General features: G+C 42.4%; 1 protein-coding gene across 1 annotated transcript in view; it reads left to right on the top strand.

Annotated features, from left to right (window-relative positions):
- Positions 1-20723, top strand: part of thada (THADA armadillo repeat containing) — a 299794-nt gene that overhangs the window by 155842 nt on the left and 123229 nt on the right. The window contains 1 exon segment of the mRNA XM_052011253.1: positions 7549-7717. Coding sequence (XP_051867213.1) covers positions 7549-7717 — 169 coding nt within the window.

Genomic DNA, 20723 nt, shown 5'->3' with positions numbered 1-20723 from the left:
ATGCAAGCACTGCAGGGAAGGACTGCACTCTAAGCTCCTGCTGCCAATGGACATTGAAGGGCTGGGACCTGTCAACAGCCTCTCACATACTTGAAGGGTCTATTGTTCAGAGAGGCCACACGAGTGGCATTGGCACTTTGTACATAGAATGTACTAACTTGGTAATACTAGAAATGTACAGACTTAACAACACTGGACAACACCATGAATGTCAAGAAAGTCGTGTACTGTCTTGTATATATATTTTATGAAGAAAGTTTATTTTTGAAATGAAATTAAAGAAATTATCCTGTTGATCAGGCATAAATAAATTGCACTGCAGATCAAATTAATTGAACTTGATATAAAAAACAGCCTTCTAATGTTTCTACATATTAAAAAAAATCATTAAGATGCCTGATGCTGATGCTAATGTTTAATAGAGCCTTAAATGATATAAATTTTCATTTTCTCTGAAATGTTTCTATAAGGAATTGAGTTAAGTAGCGGGAAGTTATGTAACAGCTTTATAAGGTTCGAGTTAGGCTGCATCTGGAGTATTGCATTCAGTTCTGGTCGCCCCATTACAGGAAGGATGTGGAGGCTCTGGAGAGGGTGCAGAAGAGGTTTACCAGGATGCTGCCTGGATTAGAGGGCATGTGCTATAAAGAGAGGTTGGACAAACTTGGATCGTTTTCTCTGGAGCGGCGGAGGCTGAGGGGAGATCTGATAGAGATTTACAAGATGAGACATAGAAAAAGTAGACAGCCAGTATCTTTTTCCCAGGGTTGAAGTGTCTAAAACCAGAAGGCATGCATTTAAGGTGAGAGGGGGCAAGTTCAAAGGAGATGCATCAGGAAAGTTTTTTTACGCAGAGCGATGGGTGCCTGGAATGTGCTGCCAGAGGTGGTGGTGGAGGCAAATACAATAGAGGTCAGATAGGCACATGAATGTGCGGGAAATGGAGGGATATGGACATTGTGTAGGCAGAAGTGATTAAGTAGTGGGCAACACACACAAAATGCTGGAGGAACTCAGCAGGTCAGGCAGCATCTATTGGAGGGAAATAAACAGTCAACGTTTCTGGTCAAGACCCTTCATCAGAACTGGAAAGGAAGAGGGCAGAAGCCAGAATAAGAAGGTCGGGGGAGGGAGAGGAACACAGGCTGGCAGGTGATAGGTGAATGGGGAAGGTGGGGGAGGGGGGGATGAAAGGGAGTGATGTCAGAAGCTGAGAGGTGATAGAAGAGGCAAAGGGCTGAAGAAGAAGGAATCCAGTAGGAGAGGGCTGTAGACCATTGGAAGGAGATGGGCAGGTCATGAGGCCGGGGGAAGGGAAGGAGAAGGGGTGAGGGGGCCACAGGAATGGGGGAAGACAAAAGGGTGGGCGAAGAAAAGGGGTGGAAGGATAAAGAGAGGAGGGGTTACCGGAAGCTAGAGAAATCAATGTTGAGGCCATCAGGTTGGAGACTGCCAAGGTGGAATATGAGGTGCTGTTCCTCCAACCTGCGTTTAGTTTAGTTGGGCATTTGATTATTAATTTAATTAGTTCAGCACAATATCATGGGCTGAAGGGCCTGTTCCTGTGCTGTACTGTTCTATGTTCTATGTTAAAATGTACATAATATAACCAAAACACACAATGTACTCATATTTATTAATCCTGTTTAATGTATCTAGGAAATCTATTTGCTGCTTTTGTGTTTCATTTTAAGAACATATTGGAAATGTTTTGAGGAATTTTATGTGTATTCTGTTGGTTCAATTTTAACAGGCTGTAAAATATTCTGATTTGAATGTAATCAAAACCAAAAACTAAAATTCTCTTAGCAAGTGGTTTGTTTGAAATGTCAGATGATATTAAACTGCCACTGAGTTGCTGCAGTTTTAATCAATTTGGTACCAAATGAAGTTGAACAATTTGTACTTGAAAACTTTGAAATTAATAAGCAAGGATCTAGTAATGGGCCAAGCTCATAGTGTAAACTGCCATCAGGTTTGGAAGGAGGAGACGGTAAATCAAGAAGTTATACGTGTGCCAAACTTGGCTCTTGAAAGAGAATAGACTTTAAGAAGACTAAGAGGAATTCAATCACACAGAATAGCTTTCTTTAAGCGTTATGCAGCTATCCATTGTGAAAAATAATAACTACCACTTCCAAGTGGTTTGGCCTCTTAAAAATTTGACAGGGAAGTTCTCGATATGAATTAATGTAGCGCGTGTGGGATTCCTGGGAAATTGTTGCGTTGTCTGGAAATGTGACGCACACCTGTGGCCAGAAGCTTGCAGCCTTACACCTGTGGGTGGGGCTTGCAGCCTTACACCTGTGGCGAAGGTTGCCAATGGGTTATTTTTGTCAGGGAGCTAATTTTTATTATAAAGCCAGAGGTTATGGCAATAGGATCAGGAATGAGGAATGTCCAGGCTAACCCCAGCTTGCTAAAAGGAGCCAATGGAGATGTCACCATGCAGTTAGAAGAGTGTTATGACCAGCAGGAGCTGTGGACGCTGTGGTTGAAAACTAGAGATAGACCTTGACTACCCGCCACACTCTATGTGCTGATTCTGCCGTCAAGGACAGTGTAGATTCTGGTCCTATTTTCTGGGTCATTGTCCAGTTTCAAGTCCATATTCAGTTCTCTACCCAGGGAACAGTCATGGTGAGAACAGGTCTGTCCCTGTATAACACTGGGGTACAGTCCTGGTGGGCACCAATATGTTCCTTATAACACTGGGGTACAGTCCTCCATGGGCACAGGTCTGTCTCTGTATAACACTGGGGTACAGTCCTGGTGGGCACGTATGTTCCTGTGTAACACTGGGGTACAGTTCTAATGGGCACAGGTCTGTCTCCGTATAATGTGGGTACAGTCCCAGTGGGCACAGGTATGTCTACATAGCACTGGGCAACAGTCCTGGTGGGCACAGCTCTCTCACTGTGACAGCCTTTAATTTCAAAGAGCTCTATTAAAGAGCTGTTACAGGTAAGATGAACTGCAAGATTCTTTGAATTACAGTCATTGTGCATCGCAGCCTGTATCCCAGCTACCATTTCCACATTAGAGTCCCATGCAATGATGTAATTCCTCATAGTGGGAATCTAGGACTAGGTTATCCTGGGAGTGAATAATGATGATCATTTGAAGGTCAAGGGGTTCATCCAAACGATATGCTTGACGGGGATCCCTTTGGTAACATACTTACTTACCTTTTAATTGTTCTGCCCCACATCACCCCTCTCTGCCAGTGCATTGATCACACTTACCATAACATCCTGACTGAAACAGTGCACAGCAGTTTCTCAGCCTTCGAGCTGCATAATTTTAATGCTTTGGGAAAGAATGATTTTGAGGGACAGGTAATGATGGGTCCTCAAAGAGAAGAAACAAACATGACCGTCCACAAAAAATCAGTTGTGCTTGATTTTAATTAAAAAGTGAGCTGTTCATAAAGCTGGCCTTCTTCCTTCCTCTCAGAGGGCAGACATTTCCCAGCTGCCTTAGTCAGGAAATTGAACGCATCCCCTCCAGTCCTGCCTCAATAATGATCTCTCTACTTCACAGCAACAGCTTTAACTGGGAATTCTCCACGATCACAAACACACATCTACCTCAGAAAATGTCATTCAACATATTCTTGTTAATGTTCTTGAGAGATCTTGTGCCAGATCTAACCTAATGCGGGATCCAAGATGATATCGCTAGTTCATTGCAGAGGAATCAAATGATTAGGTTAATAAAATGGGAGAAGGGCAGATCATATCAGATACTGAATGGCTGATATTCGTGTATCCGTTGTGAGCTCATTAAGCAGAATGTGTTGCATTCAACACAAAAATGTGAGTGTAGAGTTAGGACCATGTAGATCAGCCAGTGTACCATCCAGTGGATCATTAGTGTACATAAACAAGTACTCCTCTGAATTGCTAAACCAAAGCTTGTAATTGAATTAACTATACAAGTTGATGTGCAGTATCTTATTAACTTGTTTCTGGCTCCTGGAATCTCTGCTTGGTCTCCCCACACCAGTTCCAATTTCTGATGACTACTCTTCCTGCCCGAACAGCCCTCAAGTCTAGCGGGTTGATGACCTGTGGTGCATTGAGGAAGCTTCATTCCTTAAAAAAAACACATTGGAACCTGGAAAAGAAGCACATCACTGAATCTAGAAAACCAAACAGAAATAAATGAAGTGAAAAAGGATTGTACCTTCCCCTTTGCTTCCTTCTCTGTAGCCTCACTGCCCCAATTGAAGCCAATGGGGCCATGGATCTGTGACAGGTCTAACCTGCTGGTATTGGTATTGGTTTAATATTGTCACTTGTACTGAGGTACAGTGAAAAGCTTGTCTTACAAACCGATCGTACAGGTCAATTCATTACACAGTGCAGTTACATTGAGTTAGTACAAAGTGCATTGATGTAGTACAGGTAAAAACAGTAACAGTACAGAGTAAAGTGTCACAGCTACAGAGAAAGTGCAGTGCAATAAAGTGCAAGGTCACAACAAGGTAGATCATGAGGTCAAAGTCCATCTCACTGTATAAGGGAACCATTCAATAGTCTTATCACAGTGGTGTAGAAGCTGTCCTTAAGTCTGGTGGTACATGCCCTCAGGCACCTGTATCTTCTACCCGATAGAAGAGGAGAGAGGAGAGACTGACCTGGGTGGGTGGGGTCTTTGATTATGCTGGCTGCTACACCAAGACAATGAGAGGTAAAGACAGAGTCCAAGGAGGGAAGGCTGGTGTCCGTGATGTGCTGAGCTGTGTCCACAACTCTCTGCAGCTTCTTGCGGTCCTGGGCAGAGCAGTTGCCGTACCAAGCCATGATACATCCAGATAGGATGCTTTCTATGGTGCATCAGTAAAAGTTGGTGAGAGTCAAAGGGGACAAACCAAATTTCTTTAGCCTCCTGAGGAAGTAGAGGCACTGGTGAGCTTTCTTGGCTGTGGCATCTATGTGGTTTGACCAGGACAGGCTGTTGGTGATGTTCACACCCAGGAACTTGAAGCTCTCAACCCTCTTGACCTCAGCACCATTGACGTAGACAGGTGCATGTACACCACCCCCTTTCCTGAAGTCAATGACCAGCTCTTTTGTTGACATTGAGGGAAAGGTTGTTGTCATGACACCATTCCACTAAGCTCTCTATCTCCTTACTGTACTCTGACTCATCGTTGTTTGAGATACGGCCTACAACGGTGGTATCATCTGCAAACTTGTAGATGGAGTTAGAGCAGTATCTGGCCACACAGTCGTGGGTGTATAGGGAGTAGAGTAGAGGGCTGAGGGCACAGCCTTGTGGGGCACCAGTGTTGAGAATAATCATGCCGGAACATATTCTTGTTCGTGCTGCAGAATCTAAGAGAGAATTTCCTCAGTTTAGTGCCAGAGAATCAGACAGGCTGGAGCTCTGGTGGGAATGAACAGATTTAACATCCTGAATCTATCAGTAGGTTTGGGACTTGTGTATCTTTGGCATTTGTGGTGACAAGTGGTGTGCCGCAGGGGTCAGTGTTGAGACCCTTGTTACTTGTTACTTATATATCTGATTTGGATGTGAATGCACAAGGCTTGATCAGTAAGTTTGCGGATGACACTAAATTAGGAGGGGTTGTTGCTAGTGAAGGAGGTTATCGTAGATCACGGGGGGATCTTGATCAGTTGGGGAAGTGCGCTGAGGAGTGGCAAATGGATTTCAATACAGATAACTGTAAAGTGATGCATTTTGGAAAGTCAAACCAGTGTAGGACGTATTATGAATGGTAGGGCACTAGGGAGTGTAATGGAACAGAGGGAGCAAGGAGTACAAGTGCATAGTTCGTTGACAGCAGCATCACAGGTAGCTAGGGTGGTGAAAAAGGTGTTTAGCGCACTGGCCTTCATCAGTCAAGGCAATGAGTATTGGAGTTGGGACATTATATTTGCAGTTGTATAAGTCATTGGTGAGGCCACACTTGCAGTATTGTGTACAGTTTTGGTCACCGTGTTATGGGAAAAATGTGATTAAACTGGAAAGGGTGCAGAGAAGATTTATGAGGATGTTACCAGGACCAGAAGGCCTGAGTTATAGGGTTATAGTTGTCCAGGCTAGGTCTTTATTCCTTAGAACGTAGGAGAATGAGGGGCGACCTTAAAGAAGTATAGAAGAGTCTTTTCCCCAGGGTAGGGGAGTCTAAAACTCGGGGGCATAGATTTAGGGTAAGAGGGGAAAGATTTAAAAGGGACCTGAGGAGCAACTTGTTCACACAGAGGGTGGTGAGTATATGGAATGAGCTGCCAGAAGACATGCTTGAGGCAGGTACGATAGTATCATTTAAGAAGCACTTTGATGGGTACATGGAGGGGCGGGGCTTAGAGGGATATGAGCTGAATGCAGGAAATTGGGACTAGCTGGATGGGCAACATGATCGGCATGGACTGGTTGGGCTGAAGGGCCTGTATCCATGCTGTATTGTTCTATAACTCTAAGTTCAGATCGTGCTTTAAATGGGTAGACACCAGCAACGTCCCCACTGTCTTTAGGGAACGTTTGGCCCATGACTGCTCAAACTGAAGAAGGAACATTCAGGATGGTATTGAAAACCTCGAGTTTGCGCAGCCGGAACACTCGGAAGCCCAGCATAAGCGGCAGAAGGAACAAACTGCCTCACCAACTATCCACCCGTCCCATCGGGCACCACCTGCACCATCTGTGGAAGAGCCAGTGCTTCCTACGTGGGACTCATTCGTCACTTTAGAACCCAAACAAAAACGCAGTAGAAGTATTTCATCCTCTATTCCAAAGGATTGCTCAAGACAGGCACGGTAGTGTAGCGGTTAGTGTAATACGATTACAGCGCCAGTGACCTGGGTTCAACTCTGGCCGCTGTCTGTAAGGAGACTGTATGTTCTCCACGTGACTGCGTGGGTTTCCTCCGGGTGCTCCGGTTTCCTCCCACATTCCAAACACATATGGGTTAGGAAGTTGTGGGCATGCTATGTTGGCACCGGAAGCGTGGCGACACTTGCGGGTTGCCCCCAGAACACTCCGCGCAAATGATGCATTTCACTGTGTGTTTCGATATACATATGACTAATAAGGAAACAATTTCATTTATGACATTAAAACATATTTTTGTACAAAGCAGCATCTACTGTGCTTAAAAACACATGCAGCACCTTTATTTACTTTTGTAATTGAATCATTGTTCTGTGTACTCTTGTTAAGACTTTGTTCTGCATTACTACAAAACCAGTGAATGTTTGTGTGTGAAAAATACTGTGACTTTTAGTAGGGAGGGTGACAAACTTTTATAGCCAATAAGATTCCTCAAACAGAGAAATCAAAATTACATTATGAAATATTATTTTATTTAAAAATAAATCCTGATGTCTAGCATTAATAATTGATGAACAAACTCTGTGGCAAATTTACGAGGTTCTGTCCTTGGCATTCAACAATGCTTGTACCCAAATTGTCCCAGTTGTGCTCGGACACACCCGTCATTCATTTGTACTTGGTGCCAGATGAGAGGAATTGTCCATGCTTCACAACAAGTCTGTAAAATGATTCTTTTTCTTGCAGATGTGGTCACTCGCCTGTGCATCGATCCCGTGAGATGGCTGCACTTGCCCTAGTTCCCTTTGTGACAATTGATCGTATTCTTCCAATGGCACAGACCTTGATGGAAACCTTACCTGCTCCCACAGATCGCTGTATACGACAGAACCAGATCCATGGGACGCTGCTTCAGGTAGAGTGCAAACAGTAAACGTGAGAGTGTTGAGCTAGTTTAATAACTGTCATAACCAAACATTAGCAGGTTTCCTCATTCCGTGGACAACTATGAATGTTGTGCATGCTTTAAATTAAAGAATGGAGACAATCCAATAATATTAGAGATGTGTAAAATTGGATATGGCTGAGCTTATCCTGAAGGTTATGTGCAGTATGAATAAATACAGTCGTTTGTTTGGTCTGGTAATGGCTAGATTGCCACCCTGCGATTTAAAAGTTTGTAAATCTGAATCAATGGTTTCTTGTATAATTTTATTTCCAATTCTTTCCAAAGGGTGCTGAAAGGTTTCCACTAGATTAAAAATCTCCTTGATAACTTAGTCCTTTTCCAAATAGATTCACAAGGGACTTCACTTTTAGTTAAAATTATGTGTCACGTTTCTCCTGTTTTTAGTATTTAGTAAAAGTGAGTGTAGTAATATATAAGAGCTCAGAATCAGGTTTTATCACTGACATATGCTGTGAAATTTGTCATTTTGCAGCAGTAGTACAGTGTAAAACATAGAAGTCACCATAAGTTACAGAAATAAATAAATAGTGCAAAAGAGGGATAACGAGGTAGTGTTCATGGGTTCATGGACTGTTCAGAAATCTGATGGTGGAGGGGAAGAAGCTGTACCTGAAGCGCTGAGTGTGGGTCTTCAGGCTCCTGTACCTCCTCCCCGATGGTAGTAACATGAAGAGGGCATGTCCCAGATGGTGAGGGTCCTTAATGATGGATGCCGCCTTCTTGAGGCACCACCTTCTTGAGACACTCTCTTGAAGATGTCCTCGATGGTGGGGAGGGTAGTGCCCGTGATGGAGCTGGCTGAGTCTACAACCCTCTGCAGCCTCTTTTGACCCTGCGCTTTGGAGCCTCCATCCCAGGCAGCGATGCAACCAGTCAGAATGCTCTCCACTGTACATGTGTAGAAATTTGCAAGGGTCTTTGGTGATATACCAAATCTCCACAAACTCCTAATGAAGTAGAGCCGCTGGCATGCTGCCTTCGTGATTGCATCAGTGTGTTGGGCCCAAGATAGATCCTCTGAGATGTTGACACCCAGGAACTTGAACAGACAGCTATTGAGCTGCTTGTCTGCTTCATAGCAGAGAAACAGGAGGTGAGCTTAGAGTGAGGAATGGGCTTTTTTGGAGACCTTCCCCAAAGATTAAATGTACTGTCATAACCCCAACAGTGGTATGGATGAAGTAAATCATACTTATTCCAATCTGACAACCAGAGGTAAATGTTTACCTCCATCTTGTTGGAGAACTGACTGTGTCACAATTAGCCCTCAAATTACGAAAGCTTTTTGAAACATCTGGTGTTAGAAAATATTCACTTACATATAAAAAGCTCTTGGAAATCCAGATGCTGAGAAACAATAAGTGCTAATTATTATTGCCAGCAATCTGATAACTGTACATGTACTCATTTTGGGCAATTCTAACTTTTATTGGTATTGGTATTGGTTTATTATTGTCACTTATACTGAGGTACAGTGAAAAGCTTGTCTTACAAACTGATAGTACAGGTCAATTCATTACACAGTGCAGTTACGTTGAGTTAGTACAGAGTGCATTGATGTAGTACAGGTAAAAACAATAACAGTACTGAGTAAAGTGTCACAGCTACAGAGAAAGCGCAGTGCAATAAGGTGCAAGGTCACAGCAAGGTAGATCATGAGGTCATAGTCCATCTCATTGTATAAGGGAACTGTTAAATATTATGAAGTGATGGGGAGTTGGGTGGGGAGCCCGAGAAAGATACCAGAACAGGCTCTTTCAAGAGTTGAACTGCAAATCTATTCATACATTCTGAAATCACGTTGGAGCAAGTTCCAGTGTACATCATAAAACCTACCCACCTATCCTTTTTTTTTCAAACCGCAACCTTAACACAGGCGACCCTCCTGTTATGGGGGTGTTGCATATTACGATTTTCCATAATGCAAAGCCTCATCATCTGCGCAAGTGTCAAGAAATGCGAATTGAAAAAAAATTATTTTTGTGTTTATTTATTTATTTAGTTCCTTCACATAAATTTTGTGAAAGCGAATTTTTATCCTTATCTCAGATTTTCTTCTAAGTGATTTGTGAATTTCGTAATGGAGGAATTTCTTTTAGGGGGTTGCCTGTGTATTGTTTATCATCTTTTTCTACCTTTGCTAGCTTTAGATTTACACCTGATGACCTTAAAAACACTTAAAGTATAGCTGTCCCAATTCTGACCTGGTGGTTTAAAAATTTTCTAAGGTGTATTTGTGTAGGAGGAGGCTTTACAGTCCATTATGTCTGTCCTTGATCTTGAAAAACCAATCCACTTTGGGTCAGTAAGTTTATTTCCTTATAATCTCACAAATTCTCTTTGCAGTTGTGTTTCTAATTCCCCTTTCCCAATTGCACCACCTTCAATGCCCCTGTACTGGTGACGACATCCCTGTAGTCACCTTGTAATAACCACTTCCTGCTGTCACAATCTAGCTTTCATTTCAGCTTTTCCCACCGCCTTGTGAATAAGCGATCCCACTTTGCTGTTCCTTTCTTAGTACGTGTTAGACCAGCAAAAGATTATTCTACTTTTGTAAATAACAGCTGTTTGCATGAAAAGAACTTTAATAGAAACATAGGAAAACTACAGCACAATTCAGGCCCTTCGGCCCACAAAGCTGTGCCGAACATGTCCCTACCCTAGAAATTACTAGGCTTACCCATAGCCCTCTATTTTACTCAGCTCCATGTACCTGTCTAACGGTCTCTTGAAAGACCCTATCGTATCCACCTCCACTACCGTTGCCGGCAGCCCATTCCATGCACTCACCACTCTCTGAGTAAAAAACTTACCCCTGACATCTCCTCTATACCTACTCCCCAGCACCTTAAACTTATGTCCTCTTGTGGCCACCAATTCAGCCCTGGGGAAAAGCCTCTGACTATTGTTGTAAAACTGAATGTTGTAAAACGCCACAAGGGCATGTCACAGGATCATCATTAAACAAAATTTAACCAAGCTACTTAAGATACTAAGGCAAATGACCAAATCTGGACGAAAGCAGTAAGTTTGAGTGAGTGTCTTGATGTGGGAGAGGTCGAGAGGCCTTTGAAGGGAATTCCAGAGCCTAGGAACTTGGCAACTGAAGCACTGGCCATATTGATGGAGCAGTTGAGTTTTTGGATGATCAGGAGGCCGGAAGGGATGGGAGCTGATACCCCAGGAGATGATAGAGCTGGAAAAGATTACAAGGACAGGCAGAGGCTACTTGGTTTACTCCCCACTGTTAGCTCCAGCAACTTACTCACTAAATGTATTTTTCTCACTGTTCAACCAACTGACCTTGGAATACCGGTGTTGACCTTAATTCAGAGGGTAGAACTGGACCCAATCCAGAGGTGTGAGTGCATAATCTGGTATGGCATTTTAGTGGGACGTTGCAACGTAAGTGAAAGTGTCCATGTTAAGTGTTCTGGATATGCAGTGAACATATAGTCATTGCTATTAAAAATAGAGCCATGTTCTTCTTGTTTCATTCTGCTCGGAGAATGAAATTCTTTTTTGACACGGGGTCATGCATGCCAGCTGTTATCTTGCCTTTTGTTAACATTGGCACAGCTGACAGCTCTGCCATCCTGACTGGCTCCATAAATTTGCAAATGGATGGCACAAATGCAGATGGTACTTTCTATCAATGCAGTTACTTGAAAACTTATTACCAGTTAGATTATTTCCAATTGATTTAGAACATAGAACAGTACAGCACAGGCACAGACCCTTCGGCTCATGATGTTGTGTTGAACTAATTAAGCAAGAGTAAATGACTATCGTGCTGTATTGTTCTATGGTAAATCAGTCCCTTCTGCCTACACAAGTCTATATCCCTCCATTCTCTGCACATTCATGTGCCCATCTAAGAGCCTCTTCAACGCCTCTGTCATATTTGCTTCCACTACCACTCCTCGCAGCGCATTCCAGGCACCCACCACTCTGTAAAAAGAAAACTTGCCCCACAAATCTTCTTTGAACCTACCCCCTCTCACCTTAAATGCATGCCCTCTGGTATTAGACATTTTGACCCTGGGGAGAAAGATACCGGCTGTCTATCTCTACCTCTCATAATCTGATAAACTTCTATCAGGTCTCCCCTCAGCCTCCGCCACTCCAGGGAAAACAACCCAAGTTTGTCCACCCTCTCCTCATAGCATGTGCCCTCTATTCCAGACAGCATCCTGGTAAACCTCATCTGCACCCTCTCCAAAGCCTCCACATCCTTCCAATAATGGGGTGACCAGAACTGAATGCAATACTCCAGATGCGCCCTAACCATAGTTTTATAAAGCTGCAACATAACTTCCTGACTCTTGAACTCAGTGCCTCGAGTAATAAAGGCAAGTATGCTGTCTGCCTTCTTTACTACCCTATCAACTTGTGCAGCCACTTTCAGAGAGCTATGGACTTGGACCCCAAGATCCTCTGTACATCAACCCTGTTAAGGGTCCTGCCATTAACTTTATACTGTCCCTTTACATTTGATCTCCCAGCATTTTTGAATGCTATTTCACATTACAAAAGCTGGCAAGAAAGAATTCTTATTGATATAGTGTCATTTACATCTGCAGGGCAACCCAAAGTTCCTCATAACCAACAAAGTCATTGTAAGCAGACGCAGCAGCCATTGTTCCTGCAGCAAATAGATAAATTGTTGTTTAATTGGTTTGCTGAAGATTGAGGGATGAATATAGTCTGGGACACCAGAAAACTCTCCAGCTTGTCATATAATTTCATGTGATCCTCTGTGCTTGCCCAGAAGAGGAGCTTTGATTTAACTTCCAATAAATGGTACTTCTGGTATTACGGCACTCTCTCGGTGCATACAGCAGTTTCATTCTGATCTCGGCAGGTATGTAAATAAAAGGGTGTGTAGTGAAAGCTGCCAAGAGTCATCCACATTCAAACAATATAATTAAGTACATCCTTCATTTTCCCTCTCTTAGAAAAGCAAATGAAACGTGTTTTTACAATTTGTACTAAGAACAAATTACCTTGTGACTATAAATGTCTGTTAAATGGAGGCAGGGTGTGCCTGTATTCTTGACTGGAGGGATCTTTTAACTCCAGAAATATTTAGTATGCACCACTTAACAAACAGCTAATAATTTCAGAAAGGCACTGCATTGGAACTGTTAACCCACTAGTTTAGATCGAACTCTCCCAACATGTGATGAGGTGGATTCAACGTGGTTATTAAAACCTTTTTGCCATCTTGTTATTTTGCCATCCTGTTATCTCTCCATCTGCAGTACAAACCACCTTTTTTAAGTAGGGAAAGGAGAAAGAGCATTGACCCCTGATGGCTGTTGATTCCTCATCTGGTGACATTAATTTGCTTGCTGGTGACTCCACCCTCTGTCATCAAGCTGTTCAATTTCCAAAGCTGTACAGTTGGACCTAATTCTTTGTTGACTAACGTGCTCATATTGTACTTTCCTCATTAGATAGTACTCACATGGAGAAACAATTTGTGACCCTTTTATGTTAAAAAAAACTATCCATACACAGATAACTAAAGATACTGACAAAGAGTTGGGCTATGTTAATATTTGAACAGTCACATATTATCAGATCTTGGATGCGCATGGTATTCTTGCTTCATTGCTGGGCAGGAATTTCCTACTCAGTACCATTGTTGGAAAACTGTTATCACAAAAGTAGTAGCATTCAAGGAAATACTCAGTGCCCCCCCAGCAACTAAGGACAGACATTTAATGTGGACGCTGGCATTGCTCATATCATAAAAATACACAAAAACCTCCTTCACTAGCAATAGCATAGTCCCTCCAGAATCCATCCTGCTGGCATCTATTCTGTGTTCATCTGATAGTATTTGAGGATGTCAACATTACTGGCCAGAAGCTGCTATATTCTTTTAGACTAATCTCAATGAATCAAAGCTTTGGACTTGAGGACTGAAAACCCCAAACTACTATTTAGATTGACAGCTGCAGTTCTATTTTAATAATTGGTGTTTTCAGTCAATTCACTGTTTCTCACTAGAGCACAAACTAGATTGTGTGGTGAAAATCTGAGACCTGATATGTTTCAGTCTTTCTCAACTACCTATTTTCACTGTATGTGTTGAATTTTGTAAGTGAATCGATACTGTTGTCATCAGCAGCGCATTATTTACCCTTCCTGTACTTTGAATAAGCGTTCATTGAAAGTGTTTTGTCTTTAATAGACTTCATGGAGTAGATTTTAAGTATAAGTTTTGCAGTAGCAATTAACCTAATTTTGCTTTTTATTTTGCAACTTTTCTTGAAGCATATGCTACTAAATTAAAGGTTCATTTTTTTAGCCTTCTCAGATATAATTATACAGAAAATAATGCAGCAAAGATGTTAATTATATGGAGGATAATGGACGGTTGATATAATGTGTAGTTTTATTTCTCAAGCCCACTTTTTTTCCCTGCTCCTTTCCTGAAGGCACCCACTGTTATTGGCACACACTTTCATGGGCACTGACAGCCCAATGCCTTATTCAATTAGCTCTTTTGTGTGTTAACAGACTATAAGACTGTGCAAGAGAACACAATCAAGCTATGTTTTTATCTGAAAAACCATAGCCTAGATGTTTCCCCTTATAATGTTGAAAAAAGTGGTGGTGTAGATAAAAATAGGTTTAACCTGGAGCAAAATTGAACCAATTTTTTGATGTCTTAGCTCCCAGAGAAGATGCAAACCCTGACTTCCTAACAGGATTTTGCTTGCATTAAAAAAATATTGCCTGGCTTAGATTCTGCTCTGTTTTTAGCCTTCCAGCAGTTTTTCAACCTCACTGCTACAGAACACAATGTGCCTTGTTTACTCATAGAGCAACTTTTATGAAAGCTTCCCCTGAAACACTGCTGTTGAAAGGGCCAATCACATGTAAACTGCATTCTTTGTCACACTGCACCCTCCATCTTCACAGAATGAACGTTGCCCTTAAGACTAAGGTAGTCTGGCATTTCAGCAATGCACCCTGCTGAATCAGTGAGTACCCCATGCTACTTCAGCTCACTCTGAACACAGAGCCAACACTCATCAGTGCCAACGCCTCATAGCTTAAAGGTTTGGACGAGGCCGAGGAGGACTTCTACTCTGAAAACTCCTGGTCTGCATCCCAGTAAGAACAAAGTGATCCCCCTAGGCATTGCCAGGGTTGGATGACTGCTGCCCGGTAGATCGTGAGTTGTGTACAGGTCTGAGGTTGTGACCTTCAAGAACCCTTTTCCTTAGTTCAACTATAGACTGCCACCACAATGAGGATGGCAATGAATTTCATCACCAATGTCTGCATTCGCCAAGTGTTGGCTCCTGGGGTATGGGAAGTAGTCTTTGTTTATTAATGATGCACATTAATGACATTGCCTTGTTTTTGCTGAGAATAGTTCTACTGTAGACCAGTCTGTTAGTATCATGGCTTGTGTGCCACTATAGAACAGGCATAAGGTAGAAACGAATTTCTGTGGGCAGTCAGTTTTAAGGAGCATGTTCCACAGTCCCTCCTGATTGATGGAGTCAGATGTTTTAGCGAGGTGGAGAAAGGTCATATATTGTGGCTGGTGCTGCTCGTTGCATCTTGGTGTTGTTCCACTGTGAAGATCATGTCCACAGTGCCACTGGATGGATGGGATCCATACTGTAATTTGGGGAGCATTTCTTTAGTGTAGGGAGGAGGCAGGTTGAGAAGGAACATGGTGATGACTCTTCTTGCAGTGGACAGCAGGGGTTCCCTCTGTGGTTACCACAGTTGTACTTGTGTCCCCTCTTGAAGGTGATCACACTAGCATTGTCTTCTGAGATCCCCTGCAACATCCTTCACTTCCCAGATGTGGGTGAAGAGACTGTGGATTTGTGATTCAAGCAGAGTTTTAGGATTTCCGTTGCATTCCCCTGCTCTCCTATCTACTTCTGAGACCTCAACTGTCTGCAGCAGGCACCTCAAGGCACTGGAACGATACAACCTAGGCTATCTCTGCAAGTTCACTGGAAAGATAAACCAATGTCAGTGTTATCTTCTTGGTCAACACCCCCCCATATGGAGGACTTGGAGTCAGCCAGCTAAGCTGGGCTGATGATGATGTGTGCATGCCTGACATTAGATTTCCCAAACAGGTGCTCTATTCCAAGCTCCATCAGGGGCAGAAATTACCTGGCAGACAGAGGAAAATATTCAAGGATGTCCTCAAATCCTCCTGGAAGAAATGCAGCATCCCCACTGACTCTTGGGACCGCTCAAAGTGGAGAGGAGAACCTCAAGGCCATGCATTGGGAGCACATAGGCCCAGTGTAAGGGATGGAAGAAGTATACCATCTTACAAACAAGCACGTCCTGCCCCATCTGTTGAAAATGGTCCCCACATTTGCCTCATTAGCAACCTCAAAGAGCCCAACAAAACAAAATGGCATTCATGATCCCAGGGGCCTGTCTCTGAAGAAGCTTCATCTCTTCCTCCACATACTATATAAGCCTGTGACTGGACCTTTCTTGCACTTTCAGCTACATTCCAGGACTTAAAATTTGCTTCCAATGAATATGTGCTGATACCTAACCCTCCTTTTACTGGAGGGCATGGAAATGAAGCATAGACATTAGTGAGACCAGAAGCCATATGGAAGGAGCCACAGAAGGGCACATTCACCAAGTCCTTTTCCATCCAGAGATTACAGGGACCCACACTCCTGCTGTACTTCACTGAGAAATGATGTCTGCACGGGCTCTGCTTCAGCTAGATTGTGGCTTCCTGATACAGGCTCACACAAGGCTGGACTGCTCTCTCCGCTCAAGTTAAGGTTACTGTCGTTCTCAGCTTCCCACCCCCGGGTCATTGCAGACTTGCTACTGATCTCTGCCAAGAGTCACAGTTTGTTGCTCACTGCTGCCTTAGGAAAACCAACTAAATTCTGTATTCTCAGGGCGAACACTTCATGTTCTGTTTTTTTTCTTAGCCCAGAGGGTAAGGTGAACTTGGCATGAGGATTTGCTGGCATTGCTGGCTTCCCAGTGTCAGACCCTCAAAGATAGTGGAGATGCAGGAAGTTTAGGCCTTGCAGAGATCCACTAAGCACCTCTTGCCAGGCATACCTGATTGTTGCCTTGGATAGTCTCGTTTCTTGCGGAAACACCGGTCCTCTCTCCTCTAACGGTAGCTCCAGGCCCCTGTCAGTTACTCACCGGTGCTACTGTTAGAGCTGGATCCTCAGGCTCCATTTGTACAACATTGCTACAGAGGATTTCAGTAACACATGAAGATATAAGATAAGATATTTAAGATCAGATATTTATTTATTAGTCACATGTACATTGAAACACACAGTGAAATGCGTCTTTTTGTGTTACTGTGCTGGGTGCAGCCCGCAAGTGTTGCCACGCTTCTGGTGCCAACATATCATACCCACAACCTCCTAACCCGTACGTCTTTGGAATGTGGGAGGAAACCGGAGCTCCCGGAGGAAACCCATGTAGACACGGGGAGAGCGTACAAACTCCTTACAGACAAGTAGCCAGTATTGAACCCGGGTTACTGGCGCTGTAATAGCGTTACGCTAACCTCTACACTACCGTGTGAAACTGCAGCATTTAACTGACGAACTGGACAATGTTTTTTAATGATGGTTGGATTAGAAGATTGTAACCATACCAGAACTCTGGAAAGCAGCATGTGTGTGCCACATTTCATTGTTTTAGAACATAGAACAATACAGCACAGGAACAGGCCCTTCAGCCCATGATGTTGTGCCAGACTTCTTAAACCAGTAATTAAACGCCCAACTAAATTAATCCCTTCTGCCTACACAATGTCCGTATCCCTCCATTCTCTGCACATTCATGTGCCTAATAGTCTCTTAAACACCTCTGTTGTATTTACCTCCACTACCATCCCCGGCAGCACATTCCAGGCACCCACCATTCTCTGTGTTTAACAAAAAAAACTTGCCCTGCATATCTCTTTTAGACTTACCCCCTTAAATACATGCCCTCTAGTATATGACATTTCGACCCTGGGAAAAAGATACCGGCTGTCTACTCCATCTATGCCTTTCATCATTTTATAAACTTCTATCAGGTCTCCCCTCAGCCTCCACCACTCCAGGGAAAAGAACCCAAGTTTGTCCAACCTCTCTGTATAGCACATGCCCTCTAATCCAGGCAGCATCCTGGTAAACCTCTTCTGCACTCTCTCCAAAGCCTCCACATCCTTCCTATAATGGGATGACCAGAAGTGAATGCAATACTTCACATACGGCCTAACCAGTGTTATATAAAGTTGCATTATAACTTCCTGACACTTGAACTCAATGCCTCGACTAATAAAGTAAGCATGCTATCAGCCTTCTTTACCACCCTATCAACCTGTGCAGACACTTTCAGGGAACTGTGAACTTGGACCCCAAGATCCCTCTGTACATCAACACTGTTAAGGATCCTGCCATTAACTGTGTACTGTCCCTTGACATTTGATCTCTCAAAGTGCAGCACCTCACACTTGGCTGGATTAAACTCCAGATTTAATCCTCCCCATTCTAAACAAAAGAATTTTTAGATCAAATTCTCTCAGCTTTGTCACTTCCCATCTACTTTCCACAGCATCCCCAATGCCCTTCCTTTTGACCATGCCTTTTGGTCCTTTCTGGCCACAGGTCTCTCTTCACTTGAACTGTAACATCTTTCTGTGCTATCAATAGTAAACCTACCTCTTATCTAACAACAAAATTGTAGCAGGATTCCAAACCGTTTTACCTACTATGCCTCTGTTATTTTCCAGTGACATCTTTAATGCTGATAGCTAAGGGCAGTCAATAAATGAAAGATTAATGTTCTACTGAGCTTTGATTTTTTTTTAAAAAAACCTTTTGTTTGACCTTTGCATTTTGGCTTAACGATAATAATATCAAGTTTGACAATTTAATTGAAAATACTTAAATTGGGAGAGTTTAACTTCCAAAAAAAAGTCAGAGATAAGAATCAAAATAGTATCAGGGAAATGAAGTTTGATTAAATTTAACTACCCACCCCTACAGAGATGTCAAACATGCTTCCGATTATGTTTTTGAAAATTATAATAAGCGAGGAGATTCGGGTAAGATTATTTTGTGGGATCTACAATTGGTTACATGCCCCACGATAACTTGTATCATTATATTAACATCATGTTAATTATTAAAGGTGAAAAGTAGTTCATTGGAAAATACCCAGTGAACCTTGTACTGAATACTTACCTCTCAGAAACTGACCTTCAGTAATATGTGGAAAAAAGATTAAATTACAAACCAGCCACTGCCTTAGCAAATAAGTATTTTCTAGCAATTTCTGTTTTTTTGAAAATTTATTGAGTTTGTCTCCATAATCTGATGCAAAAGAAGAGGATAGAGAGAAATTGTTGAAGTTTCAGTAACTTTTCTCATGCATACTTAACTCTGCAAAGCAGTTTTCCTGCCAATAAATGAGATTGCTTCAAATCCAGGGCACCAACATGAATGCTTCAGTTTGTGCTTGGAAAACGTGGGTGATGCTGGACTTGGGAATCATTCACTCATCCTGGGGCTTCTGTGCAGCACTTGGTTCTGAGAAGGTTGATACCACCTGCTTTGGTGAAATATTATTAGAAGGTGATGTGTCAGATAGGGACAAGATCCTTGATGAGCTAAGAATGCTGACGCCTCTAGGTAGACCATCCATAAAGGTGAATGACAGATGCCACTAAACACCGTCTCTGTATTTGCTACACCATCAGCACTGTAAGAGTTTATAATCAGGCCTTTCACAATGAATTTATCTGTCATATTATCTGAGTTGATACATTCCTGTCTTACCATACAATAATTATGCCCTGGTCTATTTCCAAGCATAAATTGAATAAATGTTTTGTGCACATCACTGATGTGACAATTTAACTGAGTGAAGCAATAATGGCTATTAAAATGAGCTTGGCTGGAAGGATTACAATTTACTATAAGTGAAGGAGAGGGAAAAAAACAGAGACTAAGACCACCAGGTTGTTACAGTCACAATGACAATGTAGACATAATATTGTATCACCTCCACATAGAACCATAGAACCTCAGAATAATACAGCACAATACAGGCCCTTCGGCCCACCATGTTGTGCCGCCCTTCAAACCACACCTAAGACTATCTAACCCCTTCCTCCCACATATCCCTCTATCTTAAATTCCTCCATACTCCACGGTTCTGTGATTTTTTTTGTTACATTCATGTAACAGTAACAACTAAGGCATGGGGTGGAATCTGCAGCTGAATAATCTGAAATGAGGGCACTGCCCATAAACAGATAATGCTTTAAATATTATCAAGATTATAGAGAGTTAGGTCTTAGCTACGGTAGTTGGCTGAAGCCAAATAAGGTATAAAGAATATCAAGAGAAACATACAAATAGTTGCATAAATACTGCACATCATAGTTCGGCTAAAAAGTTGTATGGGGCAGGATTTACATCCAGGCCAGACTGAGTAAGAACAGCAGGTTTCCTTCCCCAAAGACTTCAACACAGTATTTGGGTTTTCATGCAATCTAAGAGCTTCAAAATCACAATTACTGTTGCTAGCTTCTCAATTTCATTCTTCTTCAGAGAATTCAGATTTCATATTGTCATATTTTCACATTCACTCTCATTTTCAGTGTTCTTATTTCAAACTCTGCCTTATTGATCCAACAATATAACCACTAATTATCCAGTAATAAAAGCACTGAACTATTTTATGCACAGTACTCCTGCTGCAAGAACTAACAGTCACGTTCCATGTATTATATGTGGGGTGTTTTATGAGTGAAATCCTGAATGCTGGAAAACATTGAAAACAATAATAGTGCAGAGTTCTGGCTGCTGATGCACCTTTAAGATGCCACACTGCCTTCAGAAATGTATAATTCAGTTTACGTCCATAAACAGTAAAATCACAACTAAGCAAGTAAAGAAAA

Source organism: Pristis pectinata, chromosome 3, assembly GCF_009764475.1.
Source record: "Pristis pectinata isolate sPriPec2 chromosome 3, sPriPec2.1.pri, whole genome shotgun sequence".
In the NCBI taxonomy this organism is placed as follows: Eukaryota; Metazoa; Chordata; class Chondrichthyes; order Rhinopristiformes; family Pristidae; genus Pristis; species Pristis pectinata.
The sequence above is the reverse complement of the archived record's forward strand: the minus strand, read 5'-3'. Positions and strand labels throughout refer to the sequence as shown.